The sequence below is a fragment of the Onychomys torridus genome, chromosome 1 (genome assembly GCF_903995425.1).
Source record: "Onychomys torridus chromosome 1, mOncTor1.1, whole genome shotgun sequence".
Lineage (NCBI taxonomy): Eukaryota > Metazoa > Chordata > Mammalia > Rodentia > Cricetidae > Onychomys > Onychomys torridus.
Window position 1 is genome coordinate 77166408 of NC_050443.1, and position 26892 is coordinate 77193299.

The 26892-nt window shown below is 54.2% G+C and overlaps 1 protein-coding gene across 1 annotated transcript in view; it reads right to left on the reverse strand.

Moving 5' to 3' along the window:
* Positions 1–26892, reverse strand: part of Myo7a (myosin VIIA) — a 70521-nt gene that overhangs the window by 21114 nt on the left and 22515 nt on the right. The window contains exons 9-31 of the mRNA XM_036175115.1: positions 26286–26439; positions 25524–25600; positions 25127–25246; positions 24351–24493; positions 23460–23670; positions 22826–22961; positions 20105–20211; positions 14642–14779; positions 12645–12803; positions 12299–12391; positions 10413–10507; positions 8929–8998; positions 8170–8388; positions 7682–7789; positions 5978–6187; positions 5637–5840; positions 5224–5400; positions 4723–4812; positions 3629–3756; positions 2258–2384; positions 1482–1601; positions 939–1112; positions 8–235 (exon numbers count right to left, since the gene is read on the reverse strand). Coding sequence (XP_036031008.1) covers positions 8–235; positions 939–1112; positions 1482–1601; positions 2258–2384; positions 3629–3756; positions 4723–4812; positions 5224–5400; positions 5637–5840; positions 5978–6187; positions 7682–7789; positions 8170–8388; positions 8929–8998; positions 10413–10507; positions 12299–12391; positions 12645–12803; positions 14642–14779; positions 20105–20211; positions 22826–22961; positions 23460–23670; positions 24351–24493; positions 25127–25246; positions 25524–25600; positions 26286–26439 — 3288 coding nt within the window. The remainder of the gene's footprint in view (positions 1–7; positions 236–938; positions 1113–1481; positions 1602–2257; positions 2385–3628; positions 3757–4722; positions 4813–5223; positions 5401–5636; positions 5841–5977; positions 6188–7681; positions 7790–8169; positions 8389–8928; positions 8999–10412; positions 10508–12298; positions 12392–12644; positions 12804–14641; positions 14780–20104; positions 20212–22825; positions 22962–23459; positions 23671–24350; positions 24494–25126; positions 25247–25523; positions 25601–26285; positions 26440–26892) is intronic.

Here is a 26892-nt window from a genome sequence, read left to right on the forward strand (position 1 = left end):
CACTCACCTTCTCACACCTGTACTCCCCAAACTTGACTCCTCGAACCACCTGCTGGTAGATGAGGTTGGTGGCCACGTTGTCCTCTGAGGGGTTGTGCCAGGGTGTGAAGACCTCCTTTCTAAAGAAGAGCCTCCACGGAGCGTTGCGCTCCTGTGCGCCCTGCTCCTTGGCATACTGCTCACACTGGGAGATTGCATCCATGACGTGGTCACTGCCACTGCCCAGGGAGGACACCTGTGAGCAGAGCAGAGAAGACACAGAATCAAAGGACTTCAAAGGTCCAGCCTCTGTGTCAACTGCATGAGTGTAGACAGAGGGCTAAGGCAGGAAGAGGCAGGAATGTGTCCATGGTCCCTTGGACAAGGAAGCTGATCCCAGGCACAAGTTCTCAGCCAGCATGTGACAGGCACAGTGACGGCCTTTCAAGGCTCAATATCAAATATGTGTCTTTTTTTTTCTCAGAGCAAGGGATGCTGTTAAGTAAACCATCACTGGAGGGGCCGACTGGTGAGGAAAATCCAGGCAAACTATGCCCAAGCTACAAGGTCCTGTCCCTGGCAGAGGAAACTCCAAAGTCCCAGGCCTAGATCAGCAGAAAAGACTGTGCACCCGAGCCAGAGGAACTCACACAGCTGGGAAAATGTGGAAAGGAAGGACCAGTGGCTGAGTAGACACATCACAGCAGTGTTTGTGACCCTGGGAAGTGGAGTGGCCTGCTCGCCAACCCATCTTTCTCCTTTTTCAGCGGCAAGAGAAGGTGCCTCCCCCTGGGCACCTGTGGTTGGAGCGAACCTGGACCTCAGACTGTGGGGTACCCAGACGCCCAAGAACTTTACACCATTCCCATAAATCAGCTAGCGCTGCCGGTCGCCCCACATGCGAACACTGGAGCCAGCAGGTGGCAGTACAGTACCGTGCTGGGCTTGGCCCACCATACCTTATCAAACAGTGCGATGTAGAGGGAGAAGCCAAAGCGGTCCTTGAGCGAGACCTTGTCAGCCAGGGCATTGCACAGCTCCTTGGCCGTGGTTGCTGAATCTGTTAGCAGAGTCTTAGTGGTCCCGTCCATGAAGGTCACAGGCAACATGATGGGTTTCTTGGACTTGGTGGCCTGAGAATAACCAAGGGGATCTGTGGCCTCTTCATTCTCTCTATGCTCTGGCTGCCTATGGGGCTGGAGCTGACCCCCCCCCCCTCAACTCCCCCTCCCCCGCATCCCACAGGGTCACCACCTGGATCTGTCACAGGTATCCACCCCAAGGGGACATTTAGATGTCTTGAGCCGGGGACCCAAGGCTAGGAGGAGAGAACTGTAGGAACATGGCCTTAACTAAGCTCCATGGGCTTAAGACAGGCAGAAAGAGTCAATGGCACTTTGTGGCTTTCATATTCTCAAGGAGCCCTAGAATCCCACATGAAGCGTGCTTCTGGGGCGCCAGAGAACACGTGCCCACGTGCATGTCATGTGAGTCTTGCCAACCTGCAGCTCCAGCCAGCTGGGTGGCTGTGTCCGAGTTCCATTGACAAAGGTCCTCCTCAGGCGCTCCTCACAGTATGGGGCGTAGCCAGGTGGGCCCCCGTGGATGAAGTTCCGTAGGTACTGCAGAGAAAGGACTCAATGGGGCAGTCTCCACCACAGTAGCCCACAGCCCATCCAGGCACACCTGGGACGTGCTGCTCCAGCAGGGCCACTGCAGCCCCCTTTTCTAGGTCTGCTCCTGCCACCCCTGGAATCAAGTGCGTGCCCTACGGCTTGGTGGCAAGGCCATGTGGTCAATCATCTCTCCTGCCTCGCCCCGACATTCTATCTCTGCATCCTCTGTTGCAGCTGCTGCTCTCCTCCAGGGCCCCATTTGGCCTCCTCCACCTCCCTCCACCCTCATGGCATCCAGAACCTGGCACAGAGTGATACTGAAGTGCTTGTCCCAAGATCCATGTTCAGGATGCTCAAGACACATCCTTGTCACACTTGACCTCTGCAGGACTGACAGAGCCCAAGTGCTGGCCACCTGGCAAAGGGGAACTGGGAGGAAGGGGCTGGGCGGGGGGTGTGAGACCTTCAGGGACCTGGGAGGGGCTCTGTCCCCACAGTGGGCATCCCTATTCTGAGGGGCATGGGATTCCAGAACTGGGGAAGTCCTAGACTCTCACATGAGAAATATTTGGGGGCACTAGACAGCACATGCCACATGCCTGCTCTGTCTGTCCCAGCATAGAGCAGCCCTGCGCCCTTCCCACCCCAGACCACACCCCTACCTTAACGAACTTCTCAGAAGGGGCAAAGCAGCCCACGCAGAGAGACACGAGGATCCAGCCCCTGGCGTAGCTGCTCTTGGATGGGTTGTGTGTGAGCTGCTTGCTGACCTGGCAGTAGATCTCATCCCTGGTGGGGACAGTGCCTCAGGGTGACATCCAATCACCCCTCCACACCACAGATGTTCCCACCATCAGCCCGAGGCTTGCCAGGAGACAGAGGTGGGCCAAGTGGGAAGGCGGGGCACAGGATCTTTCGATTTGGGGGTCATCAGGAATAAGGCATGGCCCAGATCTAGCAAAAGTTCCTGATAGAGTTCGCCATCCACAAAGTAACCTGTATTCTAATACAAGTTCAAGTAAGAAGTACCAGCCTGGCCCTGTCTAGCTCCCAGCCACTGAGGTAGCCTGAGCAGGGGTCCCCAGAGACTGACACAGCAGAAACAAGCCAGGCACTTGGGAGTGTCTCAGGGCCATGAGCGGAGACTGACTCTCCAGACACATCTCTCCAGGACTGACTTCTAAAGTGGCATGGATCACATTTGTACTGAGCTGAAAACATCTGCTCTTAGCAGCATTTCCTCTATCCTGGGAGCTTCGAGCTCCGAAAGGGTTTTCCCAGGACACAGACACACAGACAGACACAGACGGTGATGTGGTGACTACCAGAGGTGTTCACTGTCCCTCTTCTATGAGGACAGTGCCAGGTAGGAGGCAGGGTAGTCTAATTCAGTAGCTTCTCAAATTTGAGAGTTCACGAACCAACAAAATTTCAAGTTGCCATCTCTTCATCATGACAGAATAACGCATGCACGTACACACATTCTGCCCATGACCCAAATCACGTCCTAAAACAAGGGCCATTTTAAATATCCAGAGTAGACAGGCAGCCCTCAGATCAACGGTCGGGCCTGTAAATCAAACTGGCATGGCTCCTCGAGGTCCCATCTTGCCCTGGGAACTGTGTGCTGGAATCTCTGGTCTGACCCCACCCAACCAACAGACAGGAGACGTGCTCCCCACAGTAACCCCGACCTTGGTCTGGGCCAGCCGCACTGAAGGTGAGCCAGCAGCAGTGGGGTTAGAGCTGGAAGCTCACGTGGGGCCGTGATGGCCACAGCTGCTAGTTACGGGCAGCGATTCCGTTCACTGCCTCACAGCTCTGCCTCCCCCACACCGTTCTTTCTCCACCTTTACAGATAAGGTGTAGGAAGATGGCAGAGACAGGTTAGGGTCACATGACTAACCAGCAACAGCTAAATGTAGGCCTCCTTGCTTAATCTGTGGCTAAAGTGATGGAGCCATTACCAGCTACCTTGAGATCCCCGAAGGCCCTGCCCAGCCACAGCAGCCCATTGCCCGTCGGGTACTGACCGCAGTGCAGGCCGCAGGATGCCATTGCCGATGATGAAGTGCAGCTTCTCCAGGTTTGAGGTGGGCCGGTCCTCCAGCATGCTGTTGCCCCGCACTGTGGATTCCCCATCGTGCAGCCTCTTGGTCACCTAGGCCGCGGAGACAGGCTTGGGTAGAACAGGGAGGCTGGAGTGCTGCCCTGCCAGGTACCCCACAGGGAGCAGCCAGATGTACAGATGGGGTGCTGCCCCTGCCAGGTACCCCACAGGGAGCAAGGGCATGCGAGGATGGCCACTGAGACTGTCCTTACTGCATCCCTAAAGACTAAGAACTAGACCACATGCTGGGAGTAGCAAGCTGACACCACTTGCTTCAAGGATAAATTCTCCTCCATGACCTTCTTGGCCCCCTGAACCTCAGTTCCCACCCTAGAGAAACATTTTCAGCCAGGATATGTCCCATCCCTGACTCTGATTGGAACCACCATCTCACAACCATAGCACCAAAGTACACCCTGGTTTACAACCATCTGGTTACCAAGGCCCCTGGCCCTGACATGGCTAGCCTCAGATCTGGTTCTCAGGGGAGATGTATGTTTCTTCTGGCCTCACACAGCCCCAGAAGCAGCCCCACATTGCACTCAGATGCAGTGAGAGAACCTCCATCATAGACAGAGGGTCATGCAAGGTCCTCACATCTACTGAGCCCATGTCTGTCTGTCCCAGCTCCCCCCACCCTAGACAGCCCCTGGTCCAAGGCCTTGGTAGCCTCAGAAGGTGACGGATGGATTGATGGATGCAGTATCAAAACTGAGAAGACTATCACAGAAATCTGCCCCTGGGCTGAGAGGTCCTGGGATGAAATGCACGGTGCATGTGTTAGCAAGAAGCCGCCTTCTGGTCATGTGTGCGCTTGGCTCCTCCTCCTCCCTTCTCCTGCCCCGGAAGTCCCCGCCCCAAGCATTTCCATGCATTCCTGTCCAATGATTGCTCCAACACTGTGCTGTGCAGAAGAGGAAGGCATTGTCCACTCCTCCTGATCCCACTCCCAGGGCCCCCAGTCTGGCTACCCAAAGAACCCCTGAAGGGCCACCAGGCCCTGTGGTCTGTTTGTACCTCTTCCGTGAGTTTGGACTTCTTCTTTAGAGTCAAGTGCACCAACTTGTGCCTCACACTGCTTTTCTTCTGCCCCTCAGGGAGCTGGGCCTGTGTGACAGAAAGCACGGATGTGACCTCTGGACAGTGAGGCTATGGGATGTGTGCGTGCGTGCGTGCGTGCGTGTGTGTGTGTGTGCGTGTGTGCATGCGTGCATGCGTGCGTGCGTGTGTGTGTGTGTGTGTGTGTGCATGCGTGCATGCGTGTGTGTGTGTGTGTGTTTCCACACAGATGCTCACCAGGTGCAAGCCATGAGGCCACTCTCTCCCCTCCCCCACCGAGATGATGAACACTTGACAGTTGGCAAACGATTACACATTATTCCTACAAGGAGATGGAGGAGGGCCAAGGGCTGGGACAGGGATGAGGCAGAGACACTTTCTGCTGATTCCCCGAGGCTGGCATGCGGACATCATCCCCACTAGCCCAACAGTTGTCAGCTGGGGGCACCTTGGCCTCACCTCGCCCTCGCCCTGCAGGGCCTGCAGCTCTCTCTTGTATGTCTTCTTGCCTAAGGTCTCATAGATCTTCGTCATCACAGGGATCTTCTCGCTGCCGTCACTCATGGCTGTGTGGTACTTGGGCTCTGGGAGGTCCCCCATGAACCGGAGGATGGTGATCCAGACAGCCAGTGCCGCCTGAGGATGGAGCACACGTGTAAGACAGCCAGGGAGGACAGAGGCCCCGGCTCAAGTCATAGAAAGGGCCTGGACTTGGAGAGGAAGCTGGAGGCATAGATAGCCACCTACAGTGTGGACTGACCCCAGGCTGGGTGCCAAGCCAAAGGCTGTCAGACTTTGGCCACCACCGAGGGTAGCCTCTATCCACCCCAGCCCAGCCCTGTGAGCAGTGACCCAGCCACAGGCAGCCTCACCAGCTGGTCACCCTCATCATCATGGTACAGCAGTGGCTGCTTGAGGGGCCTCCGGGTGTAGGAGTGTGTGGTCGTGCCCTGGAAGTAGGTGGCAGCAAATTTGGCGAATTTGTACTCAGAAAGGTCCTCCTCATCCTCATCGGGCAGAGGCAGGGCTGCATCCAGGTCCTCTTCCACCATCTCCCTCCGCCCTCGCTCCAGGTCCTGGGGGTCAGATCCCAGCTATTAGGCTGGGCCCTCTAGCCAGCAGGACCTGAGCAGAGGCAGCTGGACTGCTGTCTCCGCTCCTCTGCAGACGAGCATTCGATGCCTCAGGAAATCCTGCCCAGAAGCCCTAGTACCTCAAAGCCACTAGGTGCCTGGCCCTCCTGGCCTGGCAGGCCACTTGAAGTCCCCAGGAAGCCAAACATCTTGTCCACCATATCTGAGTGGTTGATGGGCTCATGGCGGGCCTTCTCCATCTGCTCCAGTAGCTCCTTCTTCCTCCGAGCCTCCTCCTTCTCCTTCAGCTCCCGCTCTGCATCCTCACGGGCTAGCTGGGCCAGACGCTCCTGAAGGTGGGGTGATGCGGAAGAAGTAAGCCAGCACCCTGCAGCGTGGCCTCGGAGAAGAGCTGTCCTCAGGGAGACCAAGGACCAGCAGGAGCAGCTCCGACTCCACCACGATCCCGACACAGGGGACGATGAGGATGTTCACAGCCCCCATCTGGGCCAGACAGATGTCCAGCACCCCTGGACCAGAAGAACACCTCCTCTAGCACTCCCCTCTCCATGCCCTCCCCTGCCTCCATGCCCTCCCCTGTCTCCATGCCCTCCCCTGTCTCCATGCCCTCCCCTCTCCATGCCCTCCCCTGCCTCCATGCCCTCCCCTGCCTCCATGCCCTCCCCGTCTCCATGCCCTCCCCTCTCCATGCCCTCCCCTGCCTCCATGCCCTCCCCGTCTCCATGCCCTCCCCTGTCTCCATGCCCTCCCCTGCCTCCATGTCCTCCCCTGTCTCCATGCCCTCCCCTGCCTCCATGCCCTCCCCTGCCTCCATGCCTACCCCTGCCTCCATGTCCTCCCCTGTCTCCATGCCCTCCCCTGTCTCCATGTCCTCCCCTGTCTCCATGCAACCCGTCTCCATGCCACCCATCTCCACATCCTCCCGTCTCCATGTCCTCCCCTGTCTTCATGTCCTCCCGTCTCCATGTCCCCCCCTGTCTCCATGTCCTCCCCTGCCTCCATGTCCTCCCCTGTCTCCATGCCCTTCCCCTGCCTCCATGACCTCCCCTGTCTCCATGTCCTCCCATCTCCATGCCCTCCCCTGTCTCCATGCCCACCCCTGCCTTCACATCCTCCCCTGCCTCCACATCTTCCCCTGTCTCCATGCCCAGCCCTGCCTCCATGTCCACCCCTGCCTCCATGCCCACCCCTGTCTCCATGCTATCCCCTGTCTCCATGCCCACACCTGCCTCCACAACCTCCCCTGTCTCCAGGCTACAGAAACCAAGAACTCCTGGGCCATGGGGCTGGGAACTCTATGAGAGCTGACCAAAAGATTAATGTGAGCCATGTTTAAAAAGCAAAATAGTAATGATAATGATGTATAAAACTAATATTAATAATGTTTTAATGATTTGGGCCATACTTGCCAAATACCAACTTAGCATGTAATCAATATAAAAATAACACGAGTACCTTATATGCTCCCCCTCTTCAGCCTCGTCTTCATAACATTGTGTGCACCTCCCACTTTTAGCCGTGGCTTTTAGACAAGCCACACTTCAGTGTTCAGTGGCACATGTGGCTGGGAGCCTTGTGTCGGGCTACACGACCCTGGTCACTTCCCCGTCAGGCTTTTGCCCCTTGTGTCACCCCTAACCAGGAAGGTGCTGTGGGCACAGCCCGCTGACTCCAGCACATGGCCAACCCCACGTGAGAGTTGAGCTGCTGTGTGCTGAGGGAGCAAGAAGTGTCTCCCGGGCGGGAGGGAGGCGGCAGGGGCAGGTGACAAGGAGGAGTGTGGAGTCTGAGCTACCCAGGACAGCTCGGAGGTCCAGGCTCACCTGATGCTTCCGCTCCGCCTCCTCCTTGGCTTTCTTGGCACTCATCTCCTTCCGGAGCTTCTCCTCCTCTGCCAGCCGCATCTTTTCCGCCTCAAGGCGCCGCCGGTACTGAGGAAAGAGGCAGCCGCGCAGACATAGAAACTGTAACCTTTGTCACCGCCCTGATTCACCCCACCCCATCGCCCCTAAGCTCTGAAATGGAGGGCGAATTTCCCACAAAAGAGACAAGGCAGCTGAGTTGGTCTCCAGATCACACGTGGGTGGGGCTCTGTGGATCCGGGAGCCGGACCTGATATGCCTCATCCCCTTAAAATTCACCAGGGACCCGGGCCTCAGTCTCTGGTCCATCCTGAGATCAGGCAGAGTCAAAAGTCTCCCTTCTGGCTTTGATTTCCTCAGCCAGCACCAGGACAGGGGTGGGGAGACACCTGCGTGGGGCAGCACACACCTACAAGCCACCCACTCTTGGGGCTCGGGAAACCCCTCACCTCGGCCCGGAGGCGCCTGTGTAGTCGGCGGGCGATCATGCCTCGGGTGTAGGCCTGCACAGTGATCACTGCCCAGAGGCGGTGGCGGAAGGCCTTGCGCACCAGGTAGGCTCGGCAGCGGGCCTGGAACTTTATTATGCGCTGTCTCGCCAAGCGGTACTGCTGGTGCAGCTTCCGGGAGCGGTGCAGGGCCTGCAGCCGCAGGAAGCCAAGTCGCATCTGCAAAGGACAGCAAGCCATGCTCAGACCTGAGCTCCAGCCCACATGGATGAGGCCAACAGCAACATCCAGGGCACAAGCTTCCCTCAGACTGGCCCCACCAAGGTACCTGTGTCACTCAAACAGAGTCCCACAGTGAGGCCTGCCTCCTTCCAGGAAGGCCAGTCTTAATTAACCAGTGTCCTTTTTAGCCCACCTCCCTAAACCAAGTCCAGGCTGCAGCCAGATGTTCCAGAGCTGCATGTGACCAGGCCTCTCCTGCATCTTCCCAAGGTCTCAATCTCATCATGCTTTAACCCACCAAAATATTCCAAGGGAAAAGCTCAAAAGATAAAATAAAATAATACAAAACCAAGGGGGGAGCCACTAGCGCTAGGCCAGGGCTCGGACTGAACTTGCGGCGAGAAAGCAGCATAAGGGGGGATGTGCATGCGCGAGAGTGAAGGACTCCTCCGCGCGTGGCCCTCATGACGCAGACTCATAGACGAGAAATGCCATCCACCCATCATCGCTCGCAAAGATGCGCAGTAGTGGCCGCACCCTTCCAAGCAACAGTGCCCACGCATCTGGTGAGATCCCAAGCCATAGTTCCTCGGCTTCTGAGCTACGCCTTGGTGGGCAACAAGGATGTCAATGTCTGACGAAGAGTAAGTCATCTAGTGAAGGTACTTGAATGGGGATGGGAGATTCAGTGATGCGCGGAGATGACTCCACAGAGGTAATGCAGAAAACTGAGCTTGCTCTTGTGCCAGTGTCAGCCTATAGGGCACCCTGAGAGGGCATGATTGGCCATGAGTAAGTCATGGCGACTATCTGTAGAGTAGGAAATGTACGCCTTGAGTCACTTAGTTGATTGCCAAGTCGTAGCTGGAAACTTAGCATGTGAGTGGGAATAGGCACAGAACCTCTCTGTACCACACACAGCGCTATCAAACTGGAAGAAATGAGGCATCATGCCCATCATTCCTGCTGGTAGGCTTAGCACATGAGGCCTTTAAAGCAGAAATTAGAAAGATGCTTGTTGAATGAGTAGATGTGTGGCCAAATCAATGAGATAATGTGAAAGAGAAAGAGCTTTTAATTGTCCAACTCCTTCACTTTGTAGGTGAGGATGCTGAGACCCGGGAGGCTGCAACCAGAGCCCTGTCACCACCTGCCTCTGAAGAGCCTGGTGCTAGTCTCCTGCACACAGTAGGCTGCTTCTCAGATACCAGTCACCTCCAGCTTGATGGGGAGAGAGGCCACACAGCAACAGCAAGTGTTTGCTGGGAATAAGGAAACACAGGAGAGAAGGGTGGACATGTCGTGGCACAAGCCAGCACTCCAGGGCCAGCATGCTCATGTGGGTGGAGACACGAGGCAGAGAGCCAGTTGGTGGGTAGATGGTGTCGAGAACTGAAGAAAAGGAAGGTGAAGGCTGCTAGAGAAGGAGGAAGCTGGGGCTGATGGCTCAGCGGTTAAGAGCACTGGCTGCTCTTCCAGAGGTCCTGAGTTCAATGCCCAGCACCCACATGGTGGCTCACAACCATCTGTAATGAGATCTGGTGCCCTCTTCTGGCCTGTAGGAGAAGGAGGGAGGGAGGGAGGGAGGGAGGGAGGGAGGGAGGGAGTGAGGGAGGGAGGGACCAGATGAACTGCAGATGAGGCAGACTGTGGGTTTCTGTCACACCTGAACCACACTCTAGAACTGGTCTTGCCTATGCATGGACTATCACAGGTATATGCATGCCCTTAACATAGAATATGAGCTACACCTTGTAACTTATAAAATATCGATGAACATAACCTCTTGCCTCCACATGTGCAGGAGGGACCAGCTACTGTGTGGTCTGGTTTATGTGCCATGGTAGAAGTTGGAAACCAGTTGATCTTGTGATCATGTGTGAATGCCATGCATGTGTGTGATGGCTTTTGTGTGTGCACCATGGGTATACACGTGTGGTCCTGTGTTCATGTGGGAGCAGAGGCGAGCTAAGCACATTCCCAACGGGGGTGCTAAGAGAGCCGAAGCTGTTGACACAGACCTGTCTTTGAAGCCCCGGATGACCTTCTGGAGGAGGATGACTCTGTCTGTGATGGCCTTGTCCCTCTCCACCTCCAGCAACATGTCATGGTGGTCCTGAAAGGCAGAGCTCCTGAGCAATGTCCCCCAAGACTACCTGCTCAGTTCAGGTAGGACCTGCCTTCCTTCTATCATAACTCAGGCTTAGGGCTCCATGTGAACCTCAGGCTCCTAACCCTGCTGGGACCTGTGCAGTGACTTCCTACAGCCACCAGAGATTATGGCTATTCCCCAGAGGCTAGTGGGGAGGGGACCAGAGGAGCCAGAGGCACCTCATTTCACTAGACTGGGGGAAGAGACTCAACAATATTACATCCTGGCTTCTCCTGTCACCATCTCAGCCCTGGACCCATAATCTTTTCTCTCCAGGATTTTGGTGGCACACTCCTTACCAGGACTCTCCTGGTGTCTATCATTCCCCTCTGACCCTCTCCTTGGACAACCTTTCTATGACCTTCCAAATACATGCCACAGCATATCCTTGCCCTGGCACTCACGACCACTCCAGGCCCCACGGGCATCTCCAGCCCTTCTCCTTCATTCCCAAGCCCAGTCCTCCTGTCTATTGGATGAAAATTGAAATGTCACTGGTCCATCATTACATATATAAATGGAATGGTTCATGGGTAGGCATAGTGCTAGGTGGTGTGGCAGAGCCACGGAAGACCAGGCAGTTGTGTCCTTAATTAGAAGCCTGGCCTTTGAGTCTCACAAGGGGAAGATAAACATCCATCTAATAATCACAGACACAGGGTGAGACTCAGCCATGGCCTTCTCAGTGAATGGATGAATGGACAGATGGGTGGATGCATGAATGGATGGCTGGTGGGACATGCAAGCTCTTGAAGTATTCCTAAAGAGTACAGATGGGTGAACATGGGGACAATGGTATCCCTCTGATTCTTCTGGTGCTAGATGACATCATGACTCTCTGTTCTCTTCTAGCACATGCCTGGCACTTGGCCATACCAGGTCAGTAGCCCATTCCCTGCATTCCTCAGTTTGACTTCAGTCACCCACTTCTCTCTGAATCTGTGAATTGGACACAAGACTTCCTATCCCACACTACTAGCAGGCAGACAGTGGGAGGCCTGACACACAGAACTCACTCTCAGCCAGCAGTCAGGATCCAGAGGGGACACACACATTTCCCAGTGCAGAAACAAGGACATGGGGGATGCAGAGGCTGACTCAAAGCCCTCGGCAAGGGGAGTTAGCTAGACCCCCCTCCAACAGACCCCGCTAAAAGCTGCTTCCTCCCCCTTCTTCTCCCAGCTGCCCTGCATTCAGCCCTGCCCCCACAGAGGAGGGGCCCTGCTGTCACCAGAACAGAGGAAACAGAAATAGGGAAGCCCACACTGTCCCTATGCAGAGGCTCTTCAGGGTCATGACTGCTCAGGCCCAGGTCTTGCTTTCTCTCACCATTGCCTAGGAGAGCTGTGGGAGCCAGGAACCCTAGCTGTACCTGGGTGCTGAGACAGGGCCCTAGACAATAGTACACAACTGACCCTCCTTAACCCTACCTGCAGAAAACCACAAGAAGGGACCTGAGGTCCACTCTAGACCATCCCAGGCCCAGCCTGTCACAGACAAAAGAGTAGGCAAAAATACTCAGAGACTTGCCCTCAGCCCCCCCACCCCCCAGGCTGAGAACTACAGGTCATGGTTTGAGTCCCTACCACAGATCTGATAAGGCAACCTAACCTAGGGCCCACACCCGGCCCCATTAATTATCTCTAATGCTCACACATCCATCAAGATACCCTGTAACCCCCTTAGAAACATCCCATGTGTGGGGAGGGCTCTGGACATGGCAGAGCCATGGCAACCAGGACAGACTGCACTCACCTTCAGAAAGATCTTGGTTTTGCCGATCTGCCAGTCATCGTGTGTGCCCAGCACAGCCTCGGCCATGCGCTGGCATGTCCCTCGGAGGTCACCCTGGGTGGAAGACACAGATACTGACAGTATAAGCAACAGAAAGGCCCCCAAGTGTCCTTCTCAAGATTGGGGGTCATGTCTGTCCCTGTCTGGCTATGTGATGGACCCAGCCTGACCCTGCCTTCTACGGACATCTGTTTTCTCCTCAAGGAGAGGACAACCACCATGACAGCTGAGGTCTTCAAATACGTTCTTCTATCTGCCCCATCTTTGACTGGGGTCTTCTCCCTGGTGGGGGTACCCAACCTTGCACCTGCTTGTATGCCGGCTTCACTCCGGGTAGCAGCACACGGTAGCGCTCCACAAACTCCACAAAGCTGTAGCGGATGGGGTAGCCCGCACGCCGGATGCGGATCGTCTCCATCATGCCTGAATATCGCAGTTGCCGTACACACAGGTGTCGGTCAAAGAGCTGCCCAGAACCAAAGGCATCAGGGCCAGGCCAGGACTGGGATGCAAGCCCTGCCCTGTGGCTGATCAGCACAGACAGAGAGACACAAGGCTTCTGGGATCATGGGGAGCAAAGCCAGGCAGGAGCCCAGGACTGTCAGTCAAACCCAGGGGGCAGTGTGAAGTGAGGGCCTGCTGGAGGGATAACCATGTGCTCTAGGAGCAGATCACAGAAAAGACAGGGGTTTGCGTCTCCTATGAGACACAAGAGGCCCCATGGATGCTGAGGGAAGGGTCTTCCAAGACTGGAGGAGGGTGAGCACGTGGGAAGGTATAGAAGCTTGACAGTGCAAGACCTGCTGTGGGGAACGTGGAAGGGGCTGAAGAGCCTAGGCCAGGGCACAGTGCAGGTTGCCAGGAGATGGGTCCTCATATAAGTGCCCTTCATGTGGCTTCCACACAGATCCACGGTTATTTAAACAACGCTTCAGTGGCTGGCCTTAGGACATGCCTTTAGGAAGAGGCATGTTTTTTAAACTGATACACGGCAGTCTATGGCTCCAGGGCAGGGCTATAGCCGGAGTTCAGATAGAAAGAAAATGGAGAAAGCGGACCCAGGGGCCTTCTGAGACCAGGCTAGGAGTCTGGGCCTTGTCCCATAAGTGGCAGGAGCCAGGGAAGGTTTGCAGCAGTGACATATGGGGCAAGATTTGCTTTAAGAACAATGCCAAGGTGGGCAGTGGTGGCGCACGCCTTTTATCCCAGCACTCAGGAGACAGAGGCAGGTGGATCTCTGTGAGTACCTATATCCCAGTTGCTGATCAATATAGCATGTTCTAGGCCAGGTAGGGCTACATAGAGAGATCATACCTCAAAAGAACACCAATGGTGCCACTATCAGTGTGGTGAAAGGGTGGTGGGAGACAGTGGGAAGCAGGAGACAGAGAGGCAGGTAAGGAGGCTACTGAAAAGGGGGAGGCCACAGACACCAAAAGGCCTGGCTAGGAAAAGGTCCCGGGGAGCCAGTGCCCAGCCCTGTCATCCTGCATGCCCTGCTCCAGAGGGGGACCCGAGGTTTGAAGTGGACAGGACTCACCCATTCTGGGAAATGATTTCCTGGCGGGGACAGTGTGTGCGGAAGGCCAGCTTCCGCAGCCCATTTCCTCTCCCTCTGGGCCACTTTCCCCAGCCTTCCCTCCCTCCCTAAGTCCCACACCCAGCTTCCCCTGGCCCTCTCTCCTTTGCTGGATAAACAATACCTCTCTGGGCCAGCTGGCTAGGGAGCCTGTGGGACTTAAGCCCCTCAATACCTTTGAGCCTCCATGAGACAATTCTAATTCTTTAGTGACCAGTCACTTCCTTACAGAAAGCTTGCTGAAGGGGGCTATACGCTGCCTATGGAAGGGCTAACAGTGCTGTCACTAAGAGTCAGAAAGAAGGACCTCCAGGCAAAGGAGTCCAGAGGGACTTCCCGAAGGGGGCGAACGCTAAACTAAAAGCAGGAGAACTTTCAAAGGAGGCGCCGCAACAACGCGCCACACTGTTATTTACCAAGCACTTAATAGGCACCCAACAATCTTCAGACATGATCTCTGGGAAGAGATAGCTGTGATGGCTCCAGTTTCCTTTCTCAAAGAAACTGAGGCACAGGGCAGTGCATGACGCATGTGCAACCACTCAGCTGGGAGGTAGCAAAGGCAGGATTACGTGATTATGGAGTGGAGCCCCTGGAACCCCAGAAACTTGAGACCTTCCTTTACAAGCCCCCTGGTCCCCAGAGAGGACAAGACCTTGCCTGCCCTCCTACTCCAACCATCTCGCCCCCACCTCCCCGCCACTTCCCCTCCAAGGCTCACTCACCATGGGCTTCTTGAACTCATTGGGTTTGATGCAACGCACGAAAAACGGCTGGCAGGCACCCAGTGTGCGCATCAGCAGCTCCAGCGACCGCTTGAACTGGCTGCTGAGTGTAGGCGAGCGCTTCCTGGTCTCAGCACCCTGTGGCGGGGGACAGACAGACAGTGAAGGGAGGGGCCATGCCTTCCCCCTCCCACCCTCCAGCAGCTGTCCAAAAGGGAGGAAAGCACCAGGGAAGGTCACCAAGGTCAGAGCCTGAGTAGATGGGCAGTTAGGGATTTCCTGTGACACCCCTGGTCCGGGAGTGTGGACCTCAGACACCCACTCCAGAGATCTCCCTAAGACCTCCAATTGTGTCCCTCTGGGCCCCCCATCATCATCTGGGAGACTCTGGGCCAGGAGCAGCCCGTTTCTGAGTCTATGCCCTCCCTGTATAAATGAGGAGTTTAGACTTGATACCCTCAGGATGCTGGGGTCGTCTTAAATACAGGATTTAAGCAAACCTAAATTCAAACCCCATATACAGCTCAGGCCGACCACTAAAGGATGCTGAGTCTCCATTGTTTCCTAAGTGAATATTCCATCTACCCCTCTGATAGGATGAGGAGGAGAGTTCAAATTCTATAAGCAGCCCCCTGGGGTGGTCACTACACCCTCTGGGAGCCTTGGGGGAGCCAGCACAGCTCATGACAGCAGGCTGGAGACAGTGTGGGTGACCTGGATAATCTTCCTGCAAAGATAGGATGTTGTTCTCCTGGCTGCTGTGTGAGCCATGGTGTGTGTGTGTGTGTGTGTGTGTGTGTGTGTGTGTGTGTGTGTGTGCACGTGTCGGTGTGTGGTGTGTGTGTGACTGCAACCCCTGTCTACACGGTGCCTCTCAGAACACTGTAACATAGCAGGGAGCAGGGGGCCTAGGGAAGACCTGAGGTCAAGCAAACAGGAAATAAACCTTCTGGAACATGGCAGAACTCAGAGAACACAGTACCACCAGATACTGTTTTCCGGGCCATTTTTTGTGTGATAACTCATTAGCAAACTTGACTTCACTGTAAGATTTTATATTTTTAGAGTTAAAATTCAATCACATCCTTTAGCATCAAAACTCTGGGGGGACCTGACAGCCTCTTCTGACTCCGAGGGCTCCTGCATACACATACATGTGGTGCATTTACATACACTAAGGCACACATGTATACATATACAACAGCTACTTTAAAGTCTGGGGTGCAGAAGCACGTGTGAGGTGTTGGGGGGTAAAGGTGCTTAAACAGCACTTAGTCCGGGTGCTGTGTCATGGCGTCTAATGAACCCCACAGGAAAGCAAATGTTTTCGTTCTGAAACATGAAGTATTTTTCATCTTCAGATCCACTGCAGAACATTCACAATTTTGCCCAGGGGATTTAGGGATAGTGTGATGTCTGCTCTGGTCCAACAGGGTTCTTGATTCAGCTACAGCACACACAAACGGAGCATGTGGCTCATAAGACAGAGCACACACAATGCACACTATATGCACATGGTATACAAGCACCAAGTATACAGATCCACACAAACCATACACACATACCACACACACATATATCATACAGCATTATACACACAGGCATCATCCAAGCATGCAGACACCACACAAACACCCACATGCACACATGTAATATGCATACAGTATGCACACCATATAGCAAACATGACTTGCCCACACCAAGCATGTATATACCAAACAAATCACTCACAAAATGCATAGCCCACAAGACAATGCATTTAATTCACACACAGCATGCATAACTACCCAGCATAAATGCACACATATGACACAAACATGCTAAGAACACAACGCTCGGCACACTTGCTGAACATATACCATAAAGCACTCATGGCATGCATACTCTGAGCATACATGCACATATGCATCCCTCGCACCCACACACAGCAAGCACACTATGTGGCACTCATGCACATATATATGATGTGCACACACTAAGAGCACATACTACACTTCCCACATAGCACACACCCTGCATGCACATGCAGAACATGCACATCGCATGCTCACTATGTGGCACAGGTACACACAGGACATAGACATGGAGAATACATACCACACTGAACAGGGCACACACACCCTTCAAGATTCTGTCATCTTGAAGCTGCCCCCTCTGACAACGGGCTGGGGCCGCCTTGCTCACTGCTATGTCACCAGGGCCTGGGCACACTCACTGCTACGTGTGCACAGGACACACACCAACACCTGTACTCCATGGTCACCTGTCCTCCATGGCGCATAGACTGTCTCTCTTCCTGCTGTGCAAGCCAAACTTAGGAACTCCCCTCGCTCCCCTTCTCTTATGAGGGGCAAACTTGCAGGTCCTCTTCAGCCCCCTGTCACCATACCCAGCACTAACAACTCCATTCACACAGCTGCTGGGGGCTGGGTGAGGCAAGCAGTCCCGTCCCTCCTCACCCAAACATCCAGGTTCAGACCAAGGAAAGCCCAGGGCCCTGCACGGATACATAATAGCCCCAGGATCTACTCCAGTAGCCTCTGGTCCCCACCATCTGTTGGTATCCTTTCTGGTACACTGGCCTCCTTGTTCTGCCTGGGGTCCACTTGGGGCTTTGGCACATGCACACCCCTCTCCCTGCAAAGGCCCCCTGGGGCAGTTTCCAAGTAAGGCCTGTCCTGAGCCTTGTGCACAATGATGGGGCCTGCCACCACGCCCTGTCCTTCTCCATACCACCCCCCAGCATGCTTTATTCACCCATTGGCTCTCTCACTGTTCCCCCTCTGCTAGAACACAAGAGCGAGAACACGTTTGGTTTCCTTTTGTTTCTACATGGTCAGTGCTATGTCCCGGGACCTAGGACGTGTGTGGCCTAGGAAGGGGACTCAATAGCATTTGTAGATTGAACGAGTGAATGACTGAGTGGATGAGGAGTGAGTGAGTGAGTGCACGTGGGTGGATGGGTGAACGAGTGTATGGAGTTTGCTCTCCCTGTCTCGGCCATCGGGGTTCTCATCTGGTTCTGATTTATTCGGGGACAGCCTCCTTCCTGGTGATTAGATTCCTGGGTCATCTGTGGGTGTTTGGGGATGAGTCAAAGACTGCAGCCCAAAGTCCAAAGGCTAATGTGACACGGGTACAAAACAGATCTGAGGGGAAACGGAAGTCATCACAGGGTCAGGTGTCTGCTGAGGAGCAGGCACATGGCAGGCAGGAGTGGACACTTGTGGACGTGACTGGGGTGAGACATTCATCTGGGTGCACCCCGTGTGTGGGAAGGTGGCCTTCCTCCTCTTCACTGGTCCCTATGTCAATAGGGCAGGGCAGGTCGTGAAGTCCTGAACTGCCCTGGGGTAGCAGACCCAAGAATCAAAGGGTGAGAACTCAGGGGCTGGGGACTGACCCAAGCTGAAGGCTGAGGTTCCTGTAAGCAAGCACTGTGGTCTTCCACCCTGAGAGAAGCGTTATGACTAAGACATTGTCTTGGGCCAATTCCACAAGAAGCAGTCAAGTCTCCAGAACTTGCAGCTCTTTCTTGGTCTGGGGGCATAACTCGGTACAGTTCTTGCCTTGCACGCATAGAGACCTGAGTTCAATCCCCCCCCACACACACACACGCAAAAAAGGTAAGTTAGGTGGTGCACACTTGTAATCCCAGTGCCAGGGATACTGGACAGGTGAAACAGAATGGGGACTTGCTGGCTGCCAGCTTAACCTACTTGGTGAGTTCCATGTCAGCGAGAAACCTTGTCTCAAAAACCAAGGCATATAGCTTCTTAGGAACACTATCTGAGGTGGCCTTCTGGCCTCCATACATATTTACGCGCGCGCGCTCGCACACACACACACACACACACACACACACACACACACACACAAAGCATTTTCCCCCTGGCTGTGATACATATAGACACACTAGCAATGATTGAATGTGACCTTGGACAAGTCCCTTCACTGTGCTGTCAGGTTCCAAAGCTGATGTGATACAATATGTCATCTAGAATGGGTCAGGTGGCAAGAGTCTGTGTGTGTGTGTGTGTGTGTGTGTGTGTGTGTGTGTGTGTGTGTGTGTGTGTGTTACAGGACAGAAACCAGAATCATCCACAGGAGGGAAGAGAGTCCCTATCTAGACAGGCTTGGTCCATACTCCTTCCCTTAAAGCCCAGGGTGTTGGGTCTATCCTAGGGCTCTGGGAAGGTCCAGGAGCAGACCAAATATGAGGTCAGCACTGGACAGAGAGGAGAGAGGGAACAGGGAAGAGAGAGGCAAAGAGGAGGTGGGCTAGTGTAGTAGCTGAGGGCCTCTAACACCTTTGGGATGGGAAGCATCATGGCAGCTAAGACCTGAGGTGGGAACCAAGGCAGCTTTCCTAGCTGACCCCATTAAAGTGAATGAAACCCCCTTCTTGACCTCAGTCCTGAATCTGCAGAACAGAAGATCATCTGTGCCTACAATCAAGTATGTCATCAGAGTCCCACTGAGTTCTTAGTCTAAGGACATGGAAGGAGGTAGAATAACAGGGCTGGGGCAGAAAAGGCTTAAGCCTTCTTGTGGGCCTCAGTTTCCCCCTTAAGAAACCGAGACTACTGTAGCACACACAACTCAAACACCAAAACCACTCCAAAAACCACTCCACAAAAAACCCCCACACTACACAAAAGACAAAAAAATCCAGCCCTCTCTCCCTTGGAGTCAGCCCCATCAGGCTGGGCTCTCCCGCCACGGTCATCCTGGGCCCCAGGCTGGGGCTTTTACCTTCACGGAAGCCGCTGCCTGGCCGACAGTGCCCGATGAATAACCACAGAGAAACTATAAGGGGAACCACAGGCAGGTGAGGCAGAAGAGGCGTGGGTGGAGGAGTCAAACAGCCACTGAGACGGGATGGGGTGGGCCTGGGGTAGAGGTCAAGGTTCTGGCCACCCTCCCAAGCAGCTCAGACACCAGCACAGGCACCAGAGAATGGCGCCTCTGCCCTCCCTGCTCCCGTCCCCTGGACCCTAGAAAGCAGGGGCACAGAAAGGAATGGAATGAAAGGCAAACAGCCAGCGTAGCAAAGAACTCCAAGTGACACCTGCTGGGCTTCACGGGGGGGGGGGGGGGGGGGCTGGGGAGGGAAAGGTGCAGAGTAGGCAGTCCCCTGTATCAGCTAACATGCCACACCCATCTTATGTTTCCCCTTATGTCGGTCTAGCTGAGGGACTTCCATGGTAAAGCCAGTCCCAAGTGACCTCCCACACAGCCCTTCTCTGAGCCTCATGCCCCAGTCACATCCTGGGTCAGTAGAGCAGGACTAGACAGCAGCATCTGGCAGGCCTTCCCTTGGGGGGCCCCAGCTAAGCCCTGTCCCCTGTTCCTACGCTGAAGTTCAAGGGGATCCATGGACAAACAAGACTCGGGTGGAGTCTAGATTCAGGCCTGGCTTCCAAGGCCCCCTCTGCCCACAGGGACATCCAACGGCCTTACCATGGCGACGTCAGCCTGGAAGATCTGCTTTATGAACTTGTTCCGGGAAGAGTGGACCAGCTGGATGATGTCCCCATGCAGGGTGTCCCGGTTCTTCTCCAGGAAGCCTGCCAGTGGCAAAGAGCAGTCCTACCTCCTCCAGCAAGGGCTCCCCAAACCCACAACATCTGAGCCAGAAGGACCTTGGACATTCGCCTAACTTACCCACATCCATTCCACAGTGGGGGGCACTGGGCCTGGACAGGACACTGACTTACTCAAGATCACAGAGAAAATGAGGAGCAATCCCCCAAACACAATACCCCACTTGCAGCCTGTATAACAAGTACAGGAGGTCTCTGTCTCAAGGAGAAAGCAAGGCTACCTTCCCAACTGGGTCATCTCTAAGCCACTATGAGCCTTTTAAACTAAGATGCCAGGGTACATGATCCCCTGAAAGAGACCACATCTAGATGCTCTAAGCCATCAGTAAGGCAACTAATGACCACCTCCAAACTAGTCAGGACAGTGAATTTTACAGTGTCATCCCTGCCTATGTGCTGGGACAGGCACTAACTACCTTCTCCATATGACCAGTTGATGTCAGGGAAGCCATGGGAGAGTTAACACTCGAACCCAGGACCCTGGTGCCAACCCAGGAAGGCTCCCCACACCCAGAGGGCACTGCCATTCTCAGCGACAGAGGAGCTAGGGTAGTGCAGGAGATGAGGTATCCACAGGCTAGAGATGCCTGAGGGGTGGAACATTGCTAAATACAGGACTTGGGCCACCACCCCTGAGGGCAGATCCTGAGCCTGGTGCCATGGTGATAGCTGTGAGTTTTACAATGCCAGGGTCTCTTATAAGAGATATGCCAGCTTCATCAAATGACATAAAGATTCCTTTCAAGATTTTGGTGTCCCTGTCTGAGAGGAGAAAGGTCGTAGCATGCATATAACCACTGGTTTCTGGGCCTGCCGCATGGCCCTAGACTGCTCTGAATGCCAGGGGCTTTGGGCCCTGGGTAGGACTGTTCAGGACAATGGGCAGGATGTTAGTGTATTACACCTACAGTGGATGCCAACTTAGGGGCTGGCCTTTCACACCAGGGTGGGTTGGAGGTTCAGCAAGGCTCTCTGCAGGAAAGCTGCAAAGTTGCAGGAATTGCAGAACTGCAGGCTGAGTGAGCTGGGTTTTCACCCCACTACCAGCTTTTCTTTCTTTCTTTCTTTCTTTCTTTTTTTCTATTTCATATTTCATTTTTTCAAGACAGGGTTTCTCTGTGTAGCCCTGGCTGTCCTGGAACTCACTTTGTAGATCAGGCTGGCCTTGAACTCACAGAGATCCACCTGCTTCTGCCTCCCAAGTGCTGGGATTAAAGGTGTGTGCCAACCACTGCCTGCTTCTAGCTTTTTTTTAAAAAAAAAGATTTGTTTTTAAAACAGCCTGTCAATCTGGCTGGTCCAGAATTCACAGAGATCCTTCTACCATGGATCTACCTTCTGAGTGTACCACCATACTCATCAAGATTCATCTTTCTGTATGTATATGACATGTGTGGGTGGGTGCCACAGAGGGCATTGGATCCCTCAGAGCTGGAATTACATGTAATTGTGAGCCACCTGACTTGTTTACTGGGAGAGCACTTAACTACTGGGCTGTCTATCTACCCCATGACTCTCAGCTTCAAATGAACCAGCTGCACGCCCTTGGGGGAAGGGAAGATGTCTGGGCACTCCCTTCAATGTGCTGGTCTTGTTGCTGGAAGTTTCCAGGCCTCTCTTCGAGTCTACTAGGCTGTACCAGGTCACAGAAGAACAGTTCAGTTCTCTTCTGAGCTTCAGTCTCCCCATTATATGAAGGAGCACTGAGCCCTCTCATAAGAACCCAGAGCAGGAACTCACACAGACCCCATGCCCACAGCAGCACCATCTACACTAGCTGAAGGGAAAAGACCACGTTCCCATCAGCACATCAAGAAGTAAACAGTGTGGTATATCCATGTGGCAGAGTATCAGTCAGCCATGAAAATGAAGGGAACTGACCCATGCCACAACGTGGATGAACCCAGATGGGACTGTGATCAGTGAGTAAGACAGACAGACTCTAAGAGCTGAATCCTGTAACTCCACTGACACAGGTACCTAGGTGGTGGGATCATAGCACCAGCAGGTAGAATGGAGGGGGTGGGCCGGGTGGTGAAGGATGGGAGTTACTGATGATGGGTGGACTGGACTTCTGTGTGGAGTCACGGAAAGGGTGGTGGTGAAGACTCCCAGCATGGAAAAGGTGCATCATGCCACTGAATTACAGTGTAAGGCGGTTCTAATTGTAAACTTTGTACTGTGTATGCTTTGCCACAATTAAATGTGTTTTAAAAAAATCAGCTTCTGGAGGGCTGGGGATGTAGCTCAGGAGTTGGGTACTTAGTAGCAAAACTTTTGACCCCCAAGTATCATAAGAAAGCAAAGACAAGGCCAGGATTCAGGAAGCGGGGCAGGTGGGTCTCTGTGTTCCTGGTCTACCTAGTGAGTTCCAGGCCATCTAGGGCTGCATAGTGAGAGCTTGTCTTTTTTTTTAAAGGCAAAAATAAAGAAAAAAGCAAAACATGGGATGGCATGCTTCCTGTGGCCTCTTCTTGTCTCCTCTGAACTCTGCACCATGTGGTCTCACTCACTCTCTCTCACTGGAGAGAGAGAAGGATGGGGTACAAGTAGAAAGACACCCCACCAGCACCCGTACCTTGAGTCTCATAATAAACAATGCCGGCAAAGTGGTTGATTCCAAACTGGGTATCGTGGCTGTTCTTGGGTGGCACGTAGTTGGCATTGAGCCTGTGCTGTGAGTTCAGTTTATGCAGCATGGTGGCATCCGTGCCCTGAGGGAGCAGACTGGCCGTTGCTAAGCTGCTGCCTTCCAGTGGCCCCCCTCCCCATGTCCTCCCAGCCCTCCCCTGTCTCTCTCAGTAGCTGCCCCCGTCACACAGCCTCGATGTTTATCTGTGAAGTGGGTGAATTGGAACCACACATCACTGAATGCACACTCTAGTCTATGGCATCTCTTTTTCATGACTATAATCCTTGGACAACTAAGGCTGGAGGATGTCTAGAGCCCAGGAGTTCAAGGCCAGCCTGGTCAATATAGCAAGATTCTAATCTCAATTCTTTCCCTGAGGGCAATTCTGTGTTCCCTTCCCCCTAATCAAGCCAAGGTCCATCACCTATCCTGAACCATCTGCGTACTCAGATGTTGAGAGTTTGGCCCAGGGTCCAGTAGAATGCGGGTAATCCCAGATCACCATGTCAATACCCTGGAACCAGCCCAAGGCACCTGTCCTAGGCTGCAGAAGGAGAAGCTGAGGCTTGGTTGTGCCCACCTTGGGGAACTTGCTCTCCTCGTCGATGAGGGAGATGACATTCATTGGTCGGTTGGCAATCATGTCGAGTGCGTCCTGGTTGTCAGTGAACTCAATATGTAACCAGTCAATGCTCTCAAGATCATACTCTTCCTGCTCCAGCTTGAATACATGCCGCACAAAGAACTGCTGCAGGTGCTCATTGGCAAAGTTAATGCAGAGCTGCTCGAAGCTGCGAAGGGCAGAAGACCCAGCGTCTGCCCTGTCACCCAGACCTGGCTCTGCCCCTACCTGCAGCATGACCTCGGGCATAAGGCTCCCATCAGGGGGGCTGGGGTGGGAATGTCAAGTCCAACCCTTGTGCAGAAGATGACTCTAGGGACTGGCAAGGGCAAAGGACATGCCCAAGGTCACTGAGTGCCGGAAGAAAGGTAGGCCAGAAGCCAGGCCCAGGTTCTTCCCTTGAGTGATCAGGCCCCACATAGGGTCTACCAATAAGGGGGAAAAGATCAGAACACTAAGAAGGTGGGATCATAGGGAGATACCAATCACAGAGAGGCCAAGGCTGACGAGATCCAGCAAGGAGAGGGAGCCCCGATGCCAGCCCAGCGGAAACAGCAGCCTCGACTCTCATATTCAGTATGGCAGTCTAGGGGACGCTGTGACATCCTACATTACAGTGACTGTGGCCATAAGCTCAGAGACCAGAGACCACCTCCCAAGAACCCAGGACAGTGTTAGCCTTCTTCAGTATCCAACTGGGCTGGCCTCGGCTGAGCTGAGGCTGGGCATGAAAGGGATCTCCAGGATGACTGAAAGCAAGTTTCTCAAGCCTGGGGGTGGGGGGTATTCTTGGAGGGAGCCTGAATAAAGAGATATGGCGTTTCCCAGGCGTGAGGTCCCTCACACTACCTGTTCACAGTGAAGTTCTCAAACCCAAAGATGTCCAGGAGGCCGATGGACCGGCGAGAGTTCTTCACTTCCTGCGAGGGAGGCTTGTAGATTGCGGCATTGATCTTGTCCACAATCCACACGAAGAGCCTCCCATAGATGCCCTGAAAGGTACCCGTCAACCATGGGGCAAGTCAGGCCTTCCTGGGAGGCAGTCCCCATTCCTAGACCCTTTGGGTCCCTGCTCCAGCCTTGCCCATGCTACTAACACCTTTCACCCGGCTGTCCCTTCTATGGCACAAGCATCCCTGCCTCAACAACTACTTATTTGCTCCCTTAAAAATTCCCCTGACCCTGAAGCTGGAAGGAGTCACCTTGGGGTCCAGCAACTTCACTTGAATGTCTCCCCATCTTCTGAATGCCTTGAGGGTCCAGAGTCCAGCACAGGGCTGGTACAGGCTAGGGACTTTGTGATTGGCAAGTACATGGGTATGGCGACATGAGGGTTGGGAATCTTCTACCCAGCCAGACCTCATGAGTCCTATGAGGACTGGTCCTGGCTGAGGACAGCTGATCAAAGCAGGCCTGAGGGGACAAAGCAGGGTCCCCTGGGGTGTGCAGAGCCAACTCCTATGGGATGCTTGGCCTTTGGGCTCAGCAGATGACAGAGACTCTAACCCGGCCTCTAGTCCAGGGACTGCCGAAGCAAGGCCCAGCTTGGAAACACCTGTGCCTGTCCATCAACAGCTCAAACTTCTGAGGGGCAAGGAGAACAGGCAACCACTCCACTCACCCACCTTGACAAAGGCATCTCGAACATCCAGGGCCTGCTCCCTGCTGAGTGGGGTGGACACTGTCTCCCCACGGGTGATGAGGGTGCGGCTAGTGAGACAGCTCATCAGATCTGGGGGATTCACCTAGAGCAAACACCCAGGTGTTGGCCCAGCCTCACCCTGACCGTCTTTCATCCCAGCTGGCTCCCTTCCCCATCTCTTCCCAGGTATTGTAGGGCCCCAGCCCAGACTTCACAGTGCCACCCACTGTAGGAACAGTGACCCAGGACCGCACAAAGCTGTTCCCTAACTGAACAGAACTTTCCTGTCCAAGGGCTCCACAGCCAATTCCTACCCCAGCCCGACTGAGTCAGAAGTTGGCCTCAGAGGGACAGACAGAGTGGCAGAGGCTAGCACTGACCTCGAGCAGTGAAGCAGCTGTGGCCAGTGATGGGGAGAAGAGGACCTCACAGGCATCCAAGTTTTCAAATGTACGGGCTGCCAGGAGAAAGGGGCACAGTGTCGGGAAGGGAGGCAGAGGGGCAGGGGGACTCTGAGGAGGAGCAGGCTGCCGTGTCTATTCTCAGGGACCTGCCCTGTCCACAGAGAGCATCATCCCTGGCCAATATACATCTGATGAATGTTCTTATGACAGCCCAGGACACCACGAGGGTAGTACTAGCCTGAGATTGTCTTAGGACGTTCATTCACTGCATGAACTTCCCAGAGCTTTGGTTCTGCTCAGAACCCATGATGGGTACTAGCAAAAAGACAGAGTGGAGTCCAGTGCCTTCTTCCAATGGACCACCTCCCACTCTGGTATGCAGTGGTGTCAGATAAGTGTGCACACTCTGCTTTGGCTTGCCCCTTACAGACAGCTGTTTGATCATTCACATCACAGTTTGAACTCAAAGATTTACCCTCTCTTGAGGACATTTAGCCTTAAGGAAGAAACCAAGAATGGAAGAGGTCTTAAAGGGTTCCCATCACCTCCAAACTCCTCACCTGCCAGCTCTGTGGTGGGACTGCCGCACAATGTACCACCCCTGAGGCTGACATCCTCTCAGCCTGCATCTCATGTATCTGACATGGCAGACAGCACCACCAGCATCCCCTGGAAGCTAGGTGCCATGCTACCTGAATGGGGTGCGGCACTATGGCGCATGGCACCAAGGGGCCTCACCTTCGTACTGTAGATTGCCCATGTGTAGGATGGCAGCCAGAAGCTTCGAGATCTCCCAGTTCTCCGTGTCTGTGAACATGAGCACTTTCATGGCTGAGCGGATGTTGGCATACTCCTGACTGTCCACCCGGCCCTCACAGGTGATGCAGTTACCCTGGGGGTGGGGCATAGAAGGAGGACAGAAGGATGCTGGGGAGGTTAGGAGGGTAATGGCTCCTGGATATCTAGAATAGTCCTGAGGGGCTTCTCCAGGGCACCCTGCCTTGAGGAAGAACTGGGCACTGACACCAGGTCCAATCCATCTCTCACAGCTCACGCTCACAGCCCCAACACCTCACCAGCTCCACACAGCCCCAGAGTACCCAGTCTTAGGGAGCTCCCCTCCACTGTAACCACGTGTGAACCACAGAGGGGAACTATAGACACAACCTGCTCATCGGTGTGTGTGTGTGTGTGTGTGTGTGTGTGTGTGCGCGCGCGCGCGCGCGCGCGCGTGCGCGTGCGCGTGCCAGCCAATTACAGAAGTATACTGAAATCCTGCCACACCCACAACACTTTTAAATCCTGGGCAGGCTCTCTCCAGGGAGGTAGAGTGGAATTCTCAACC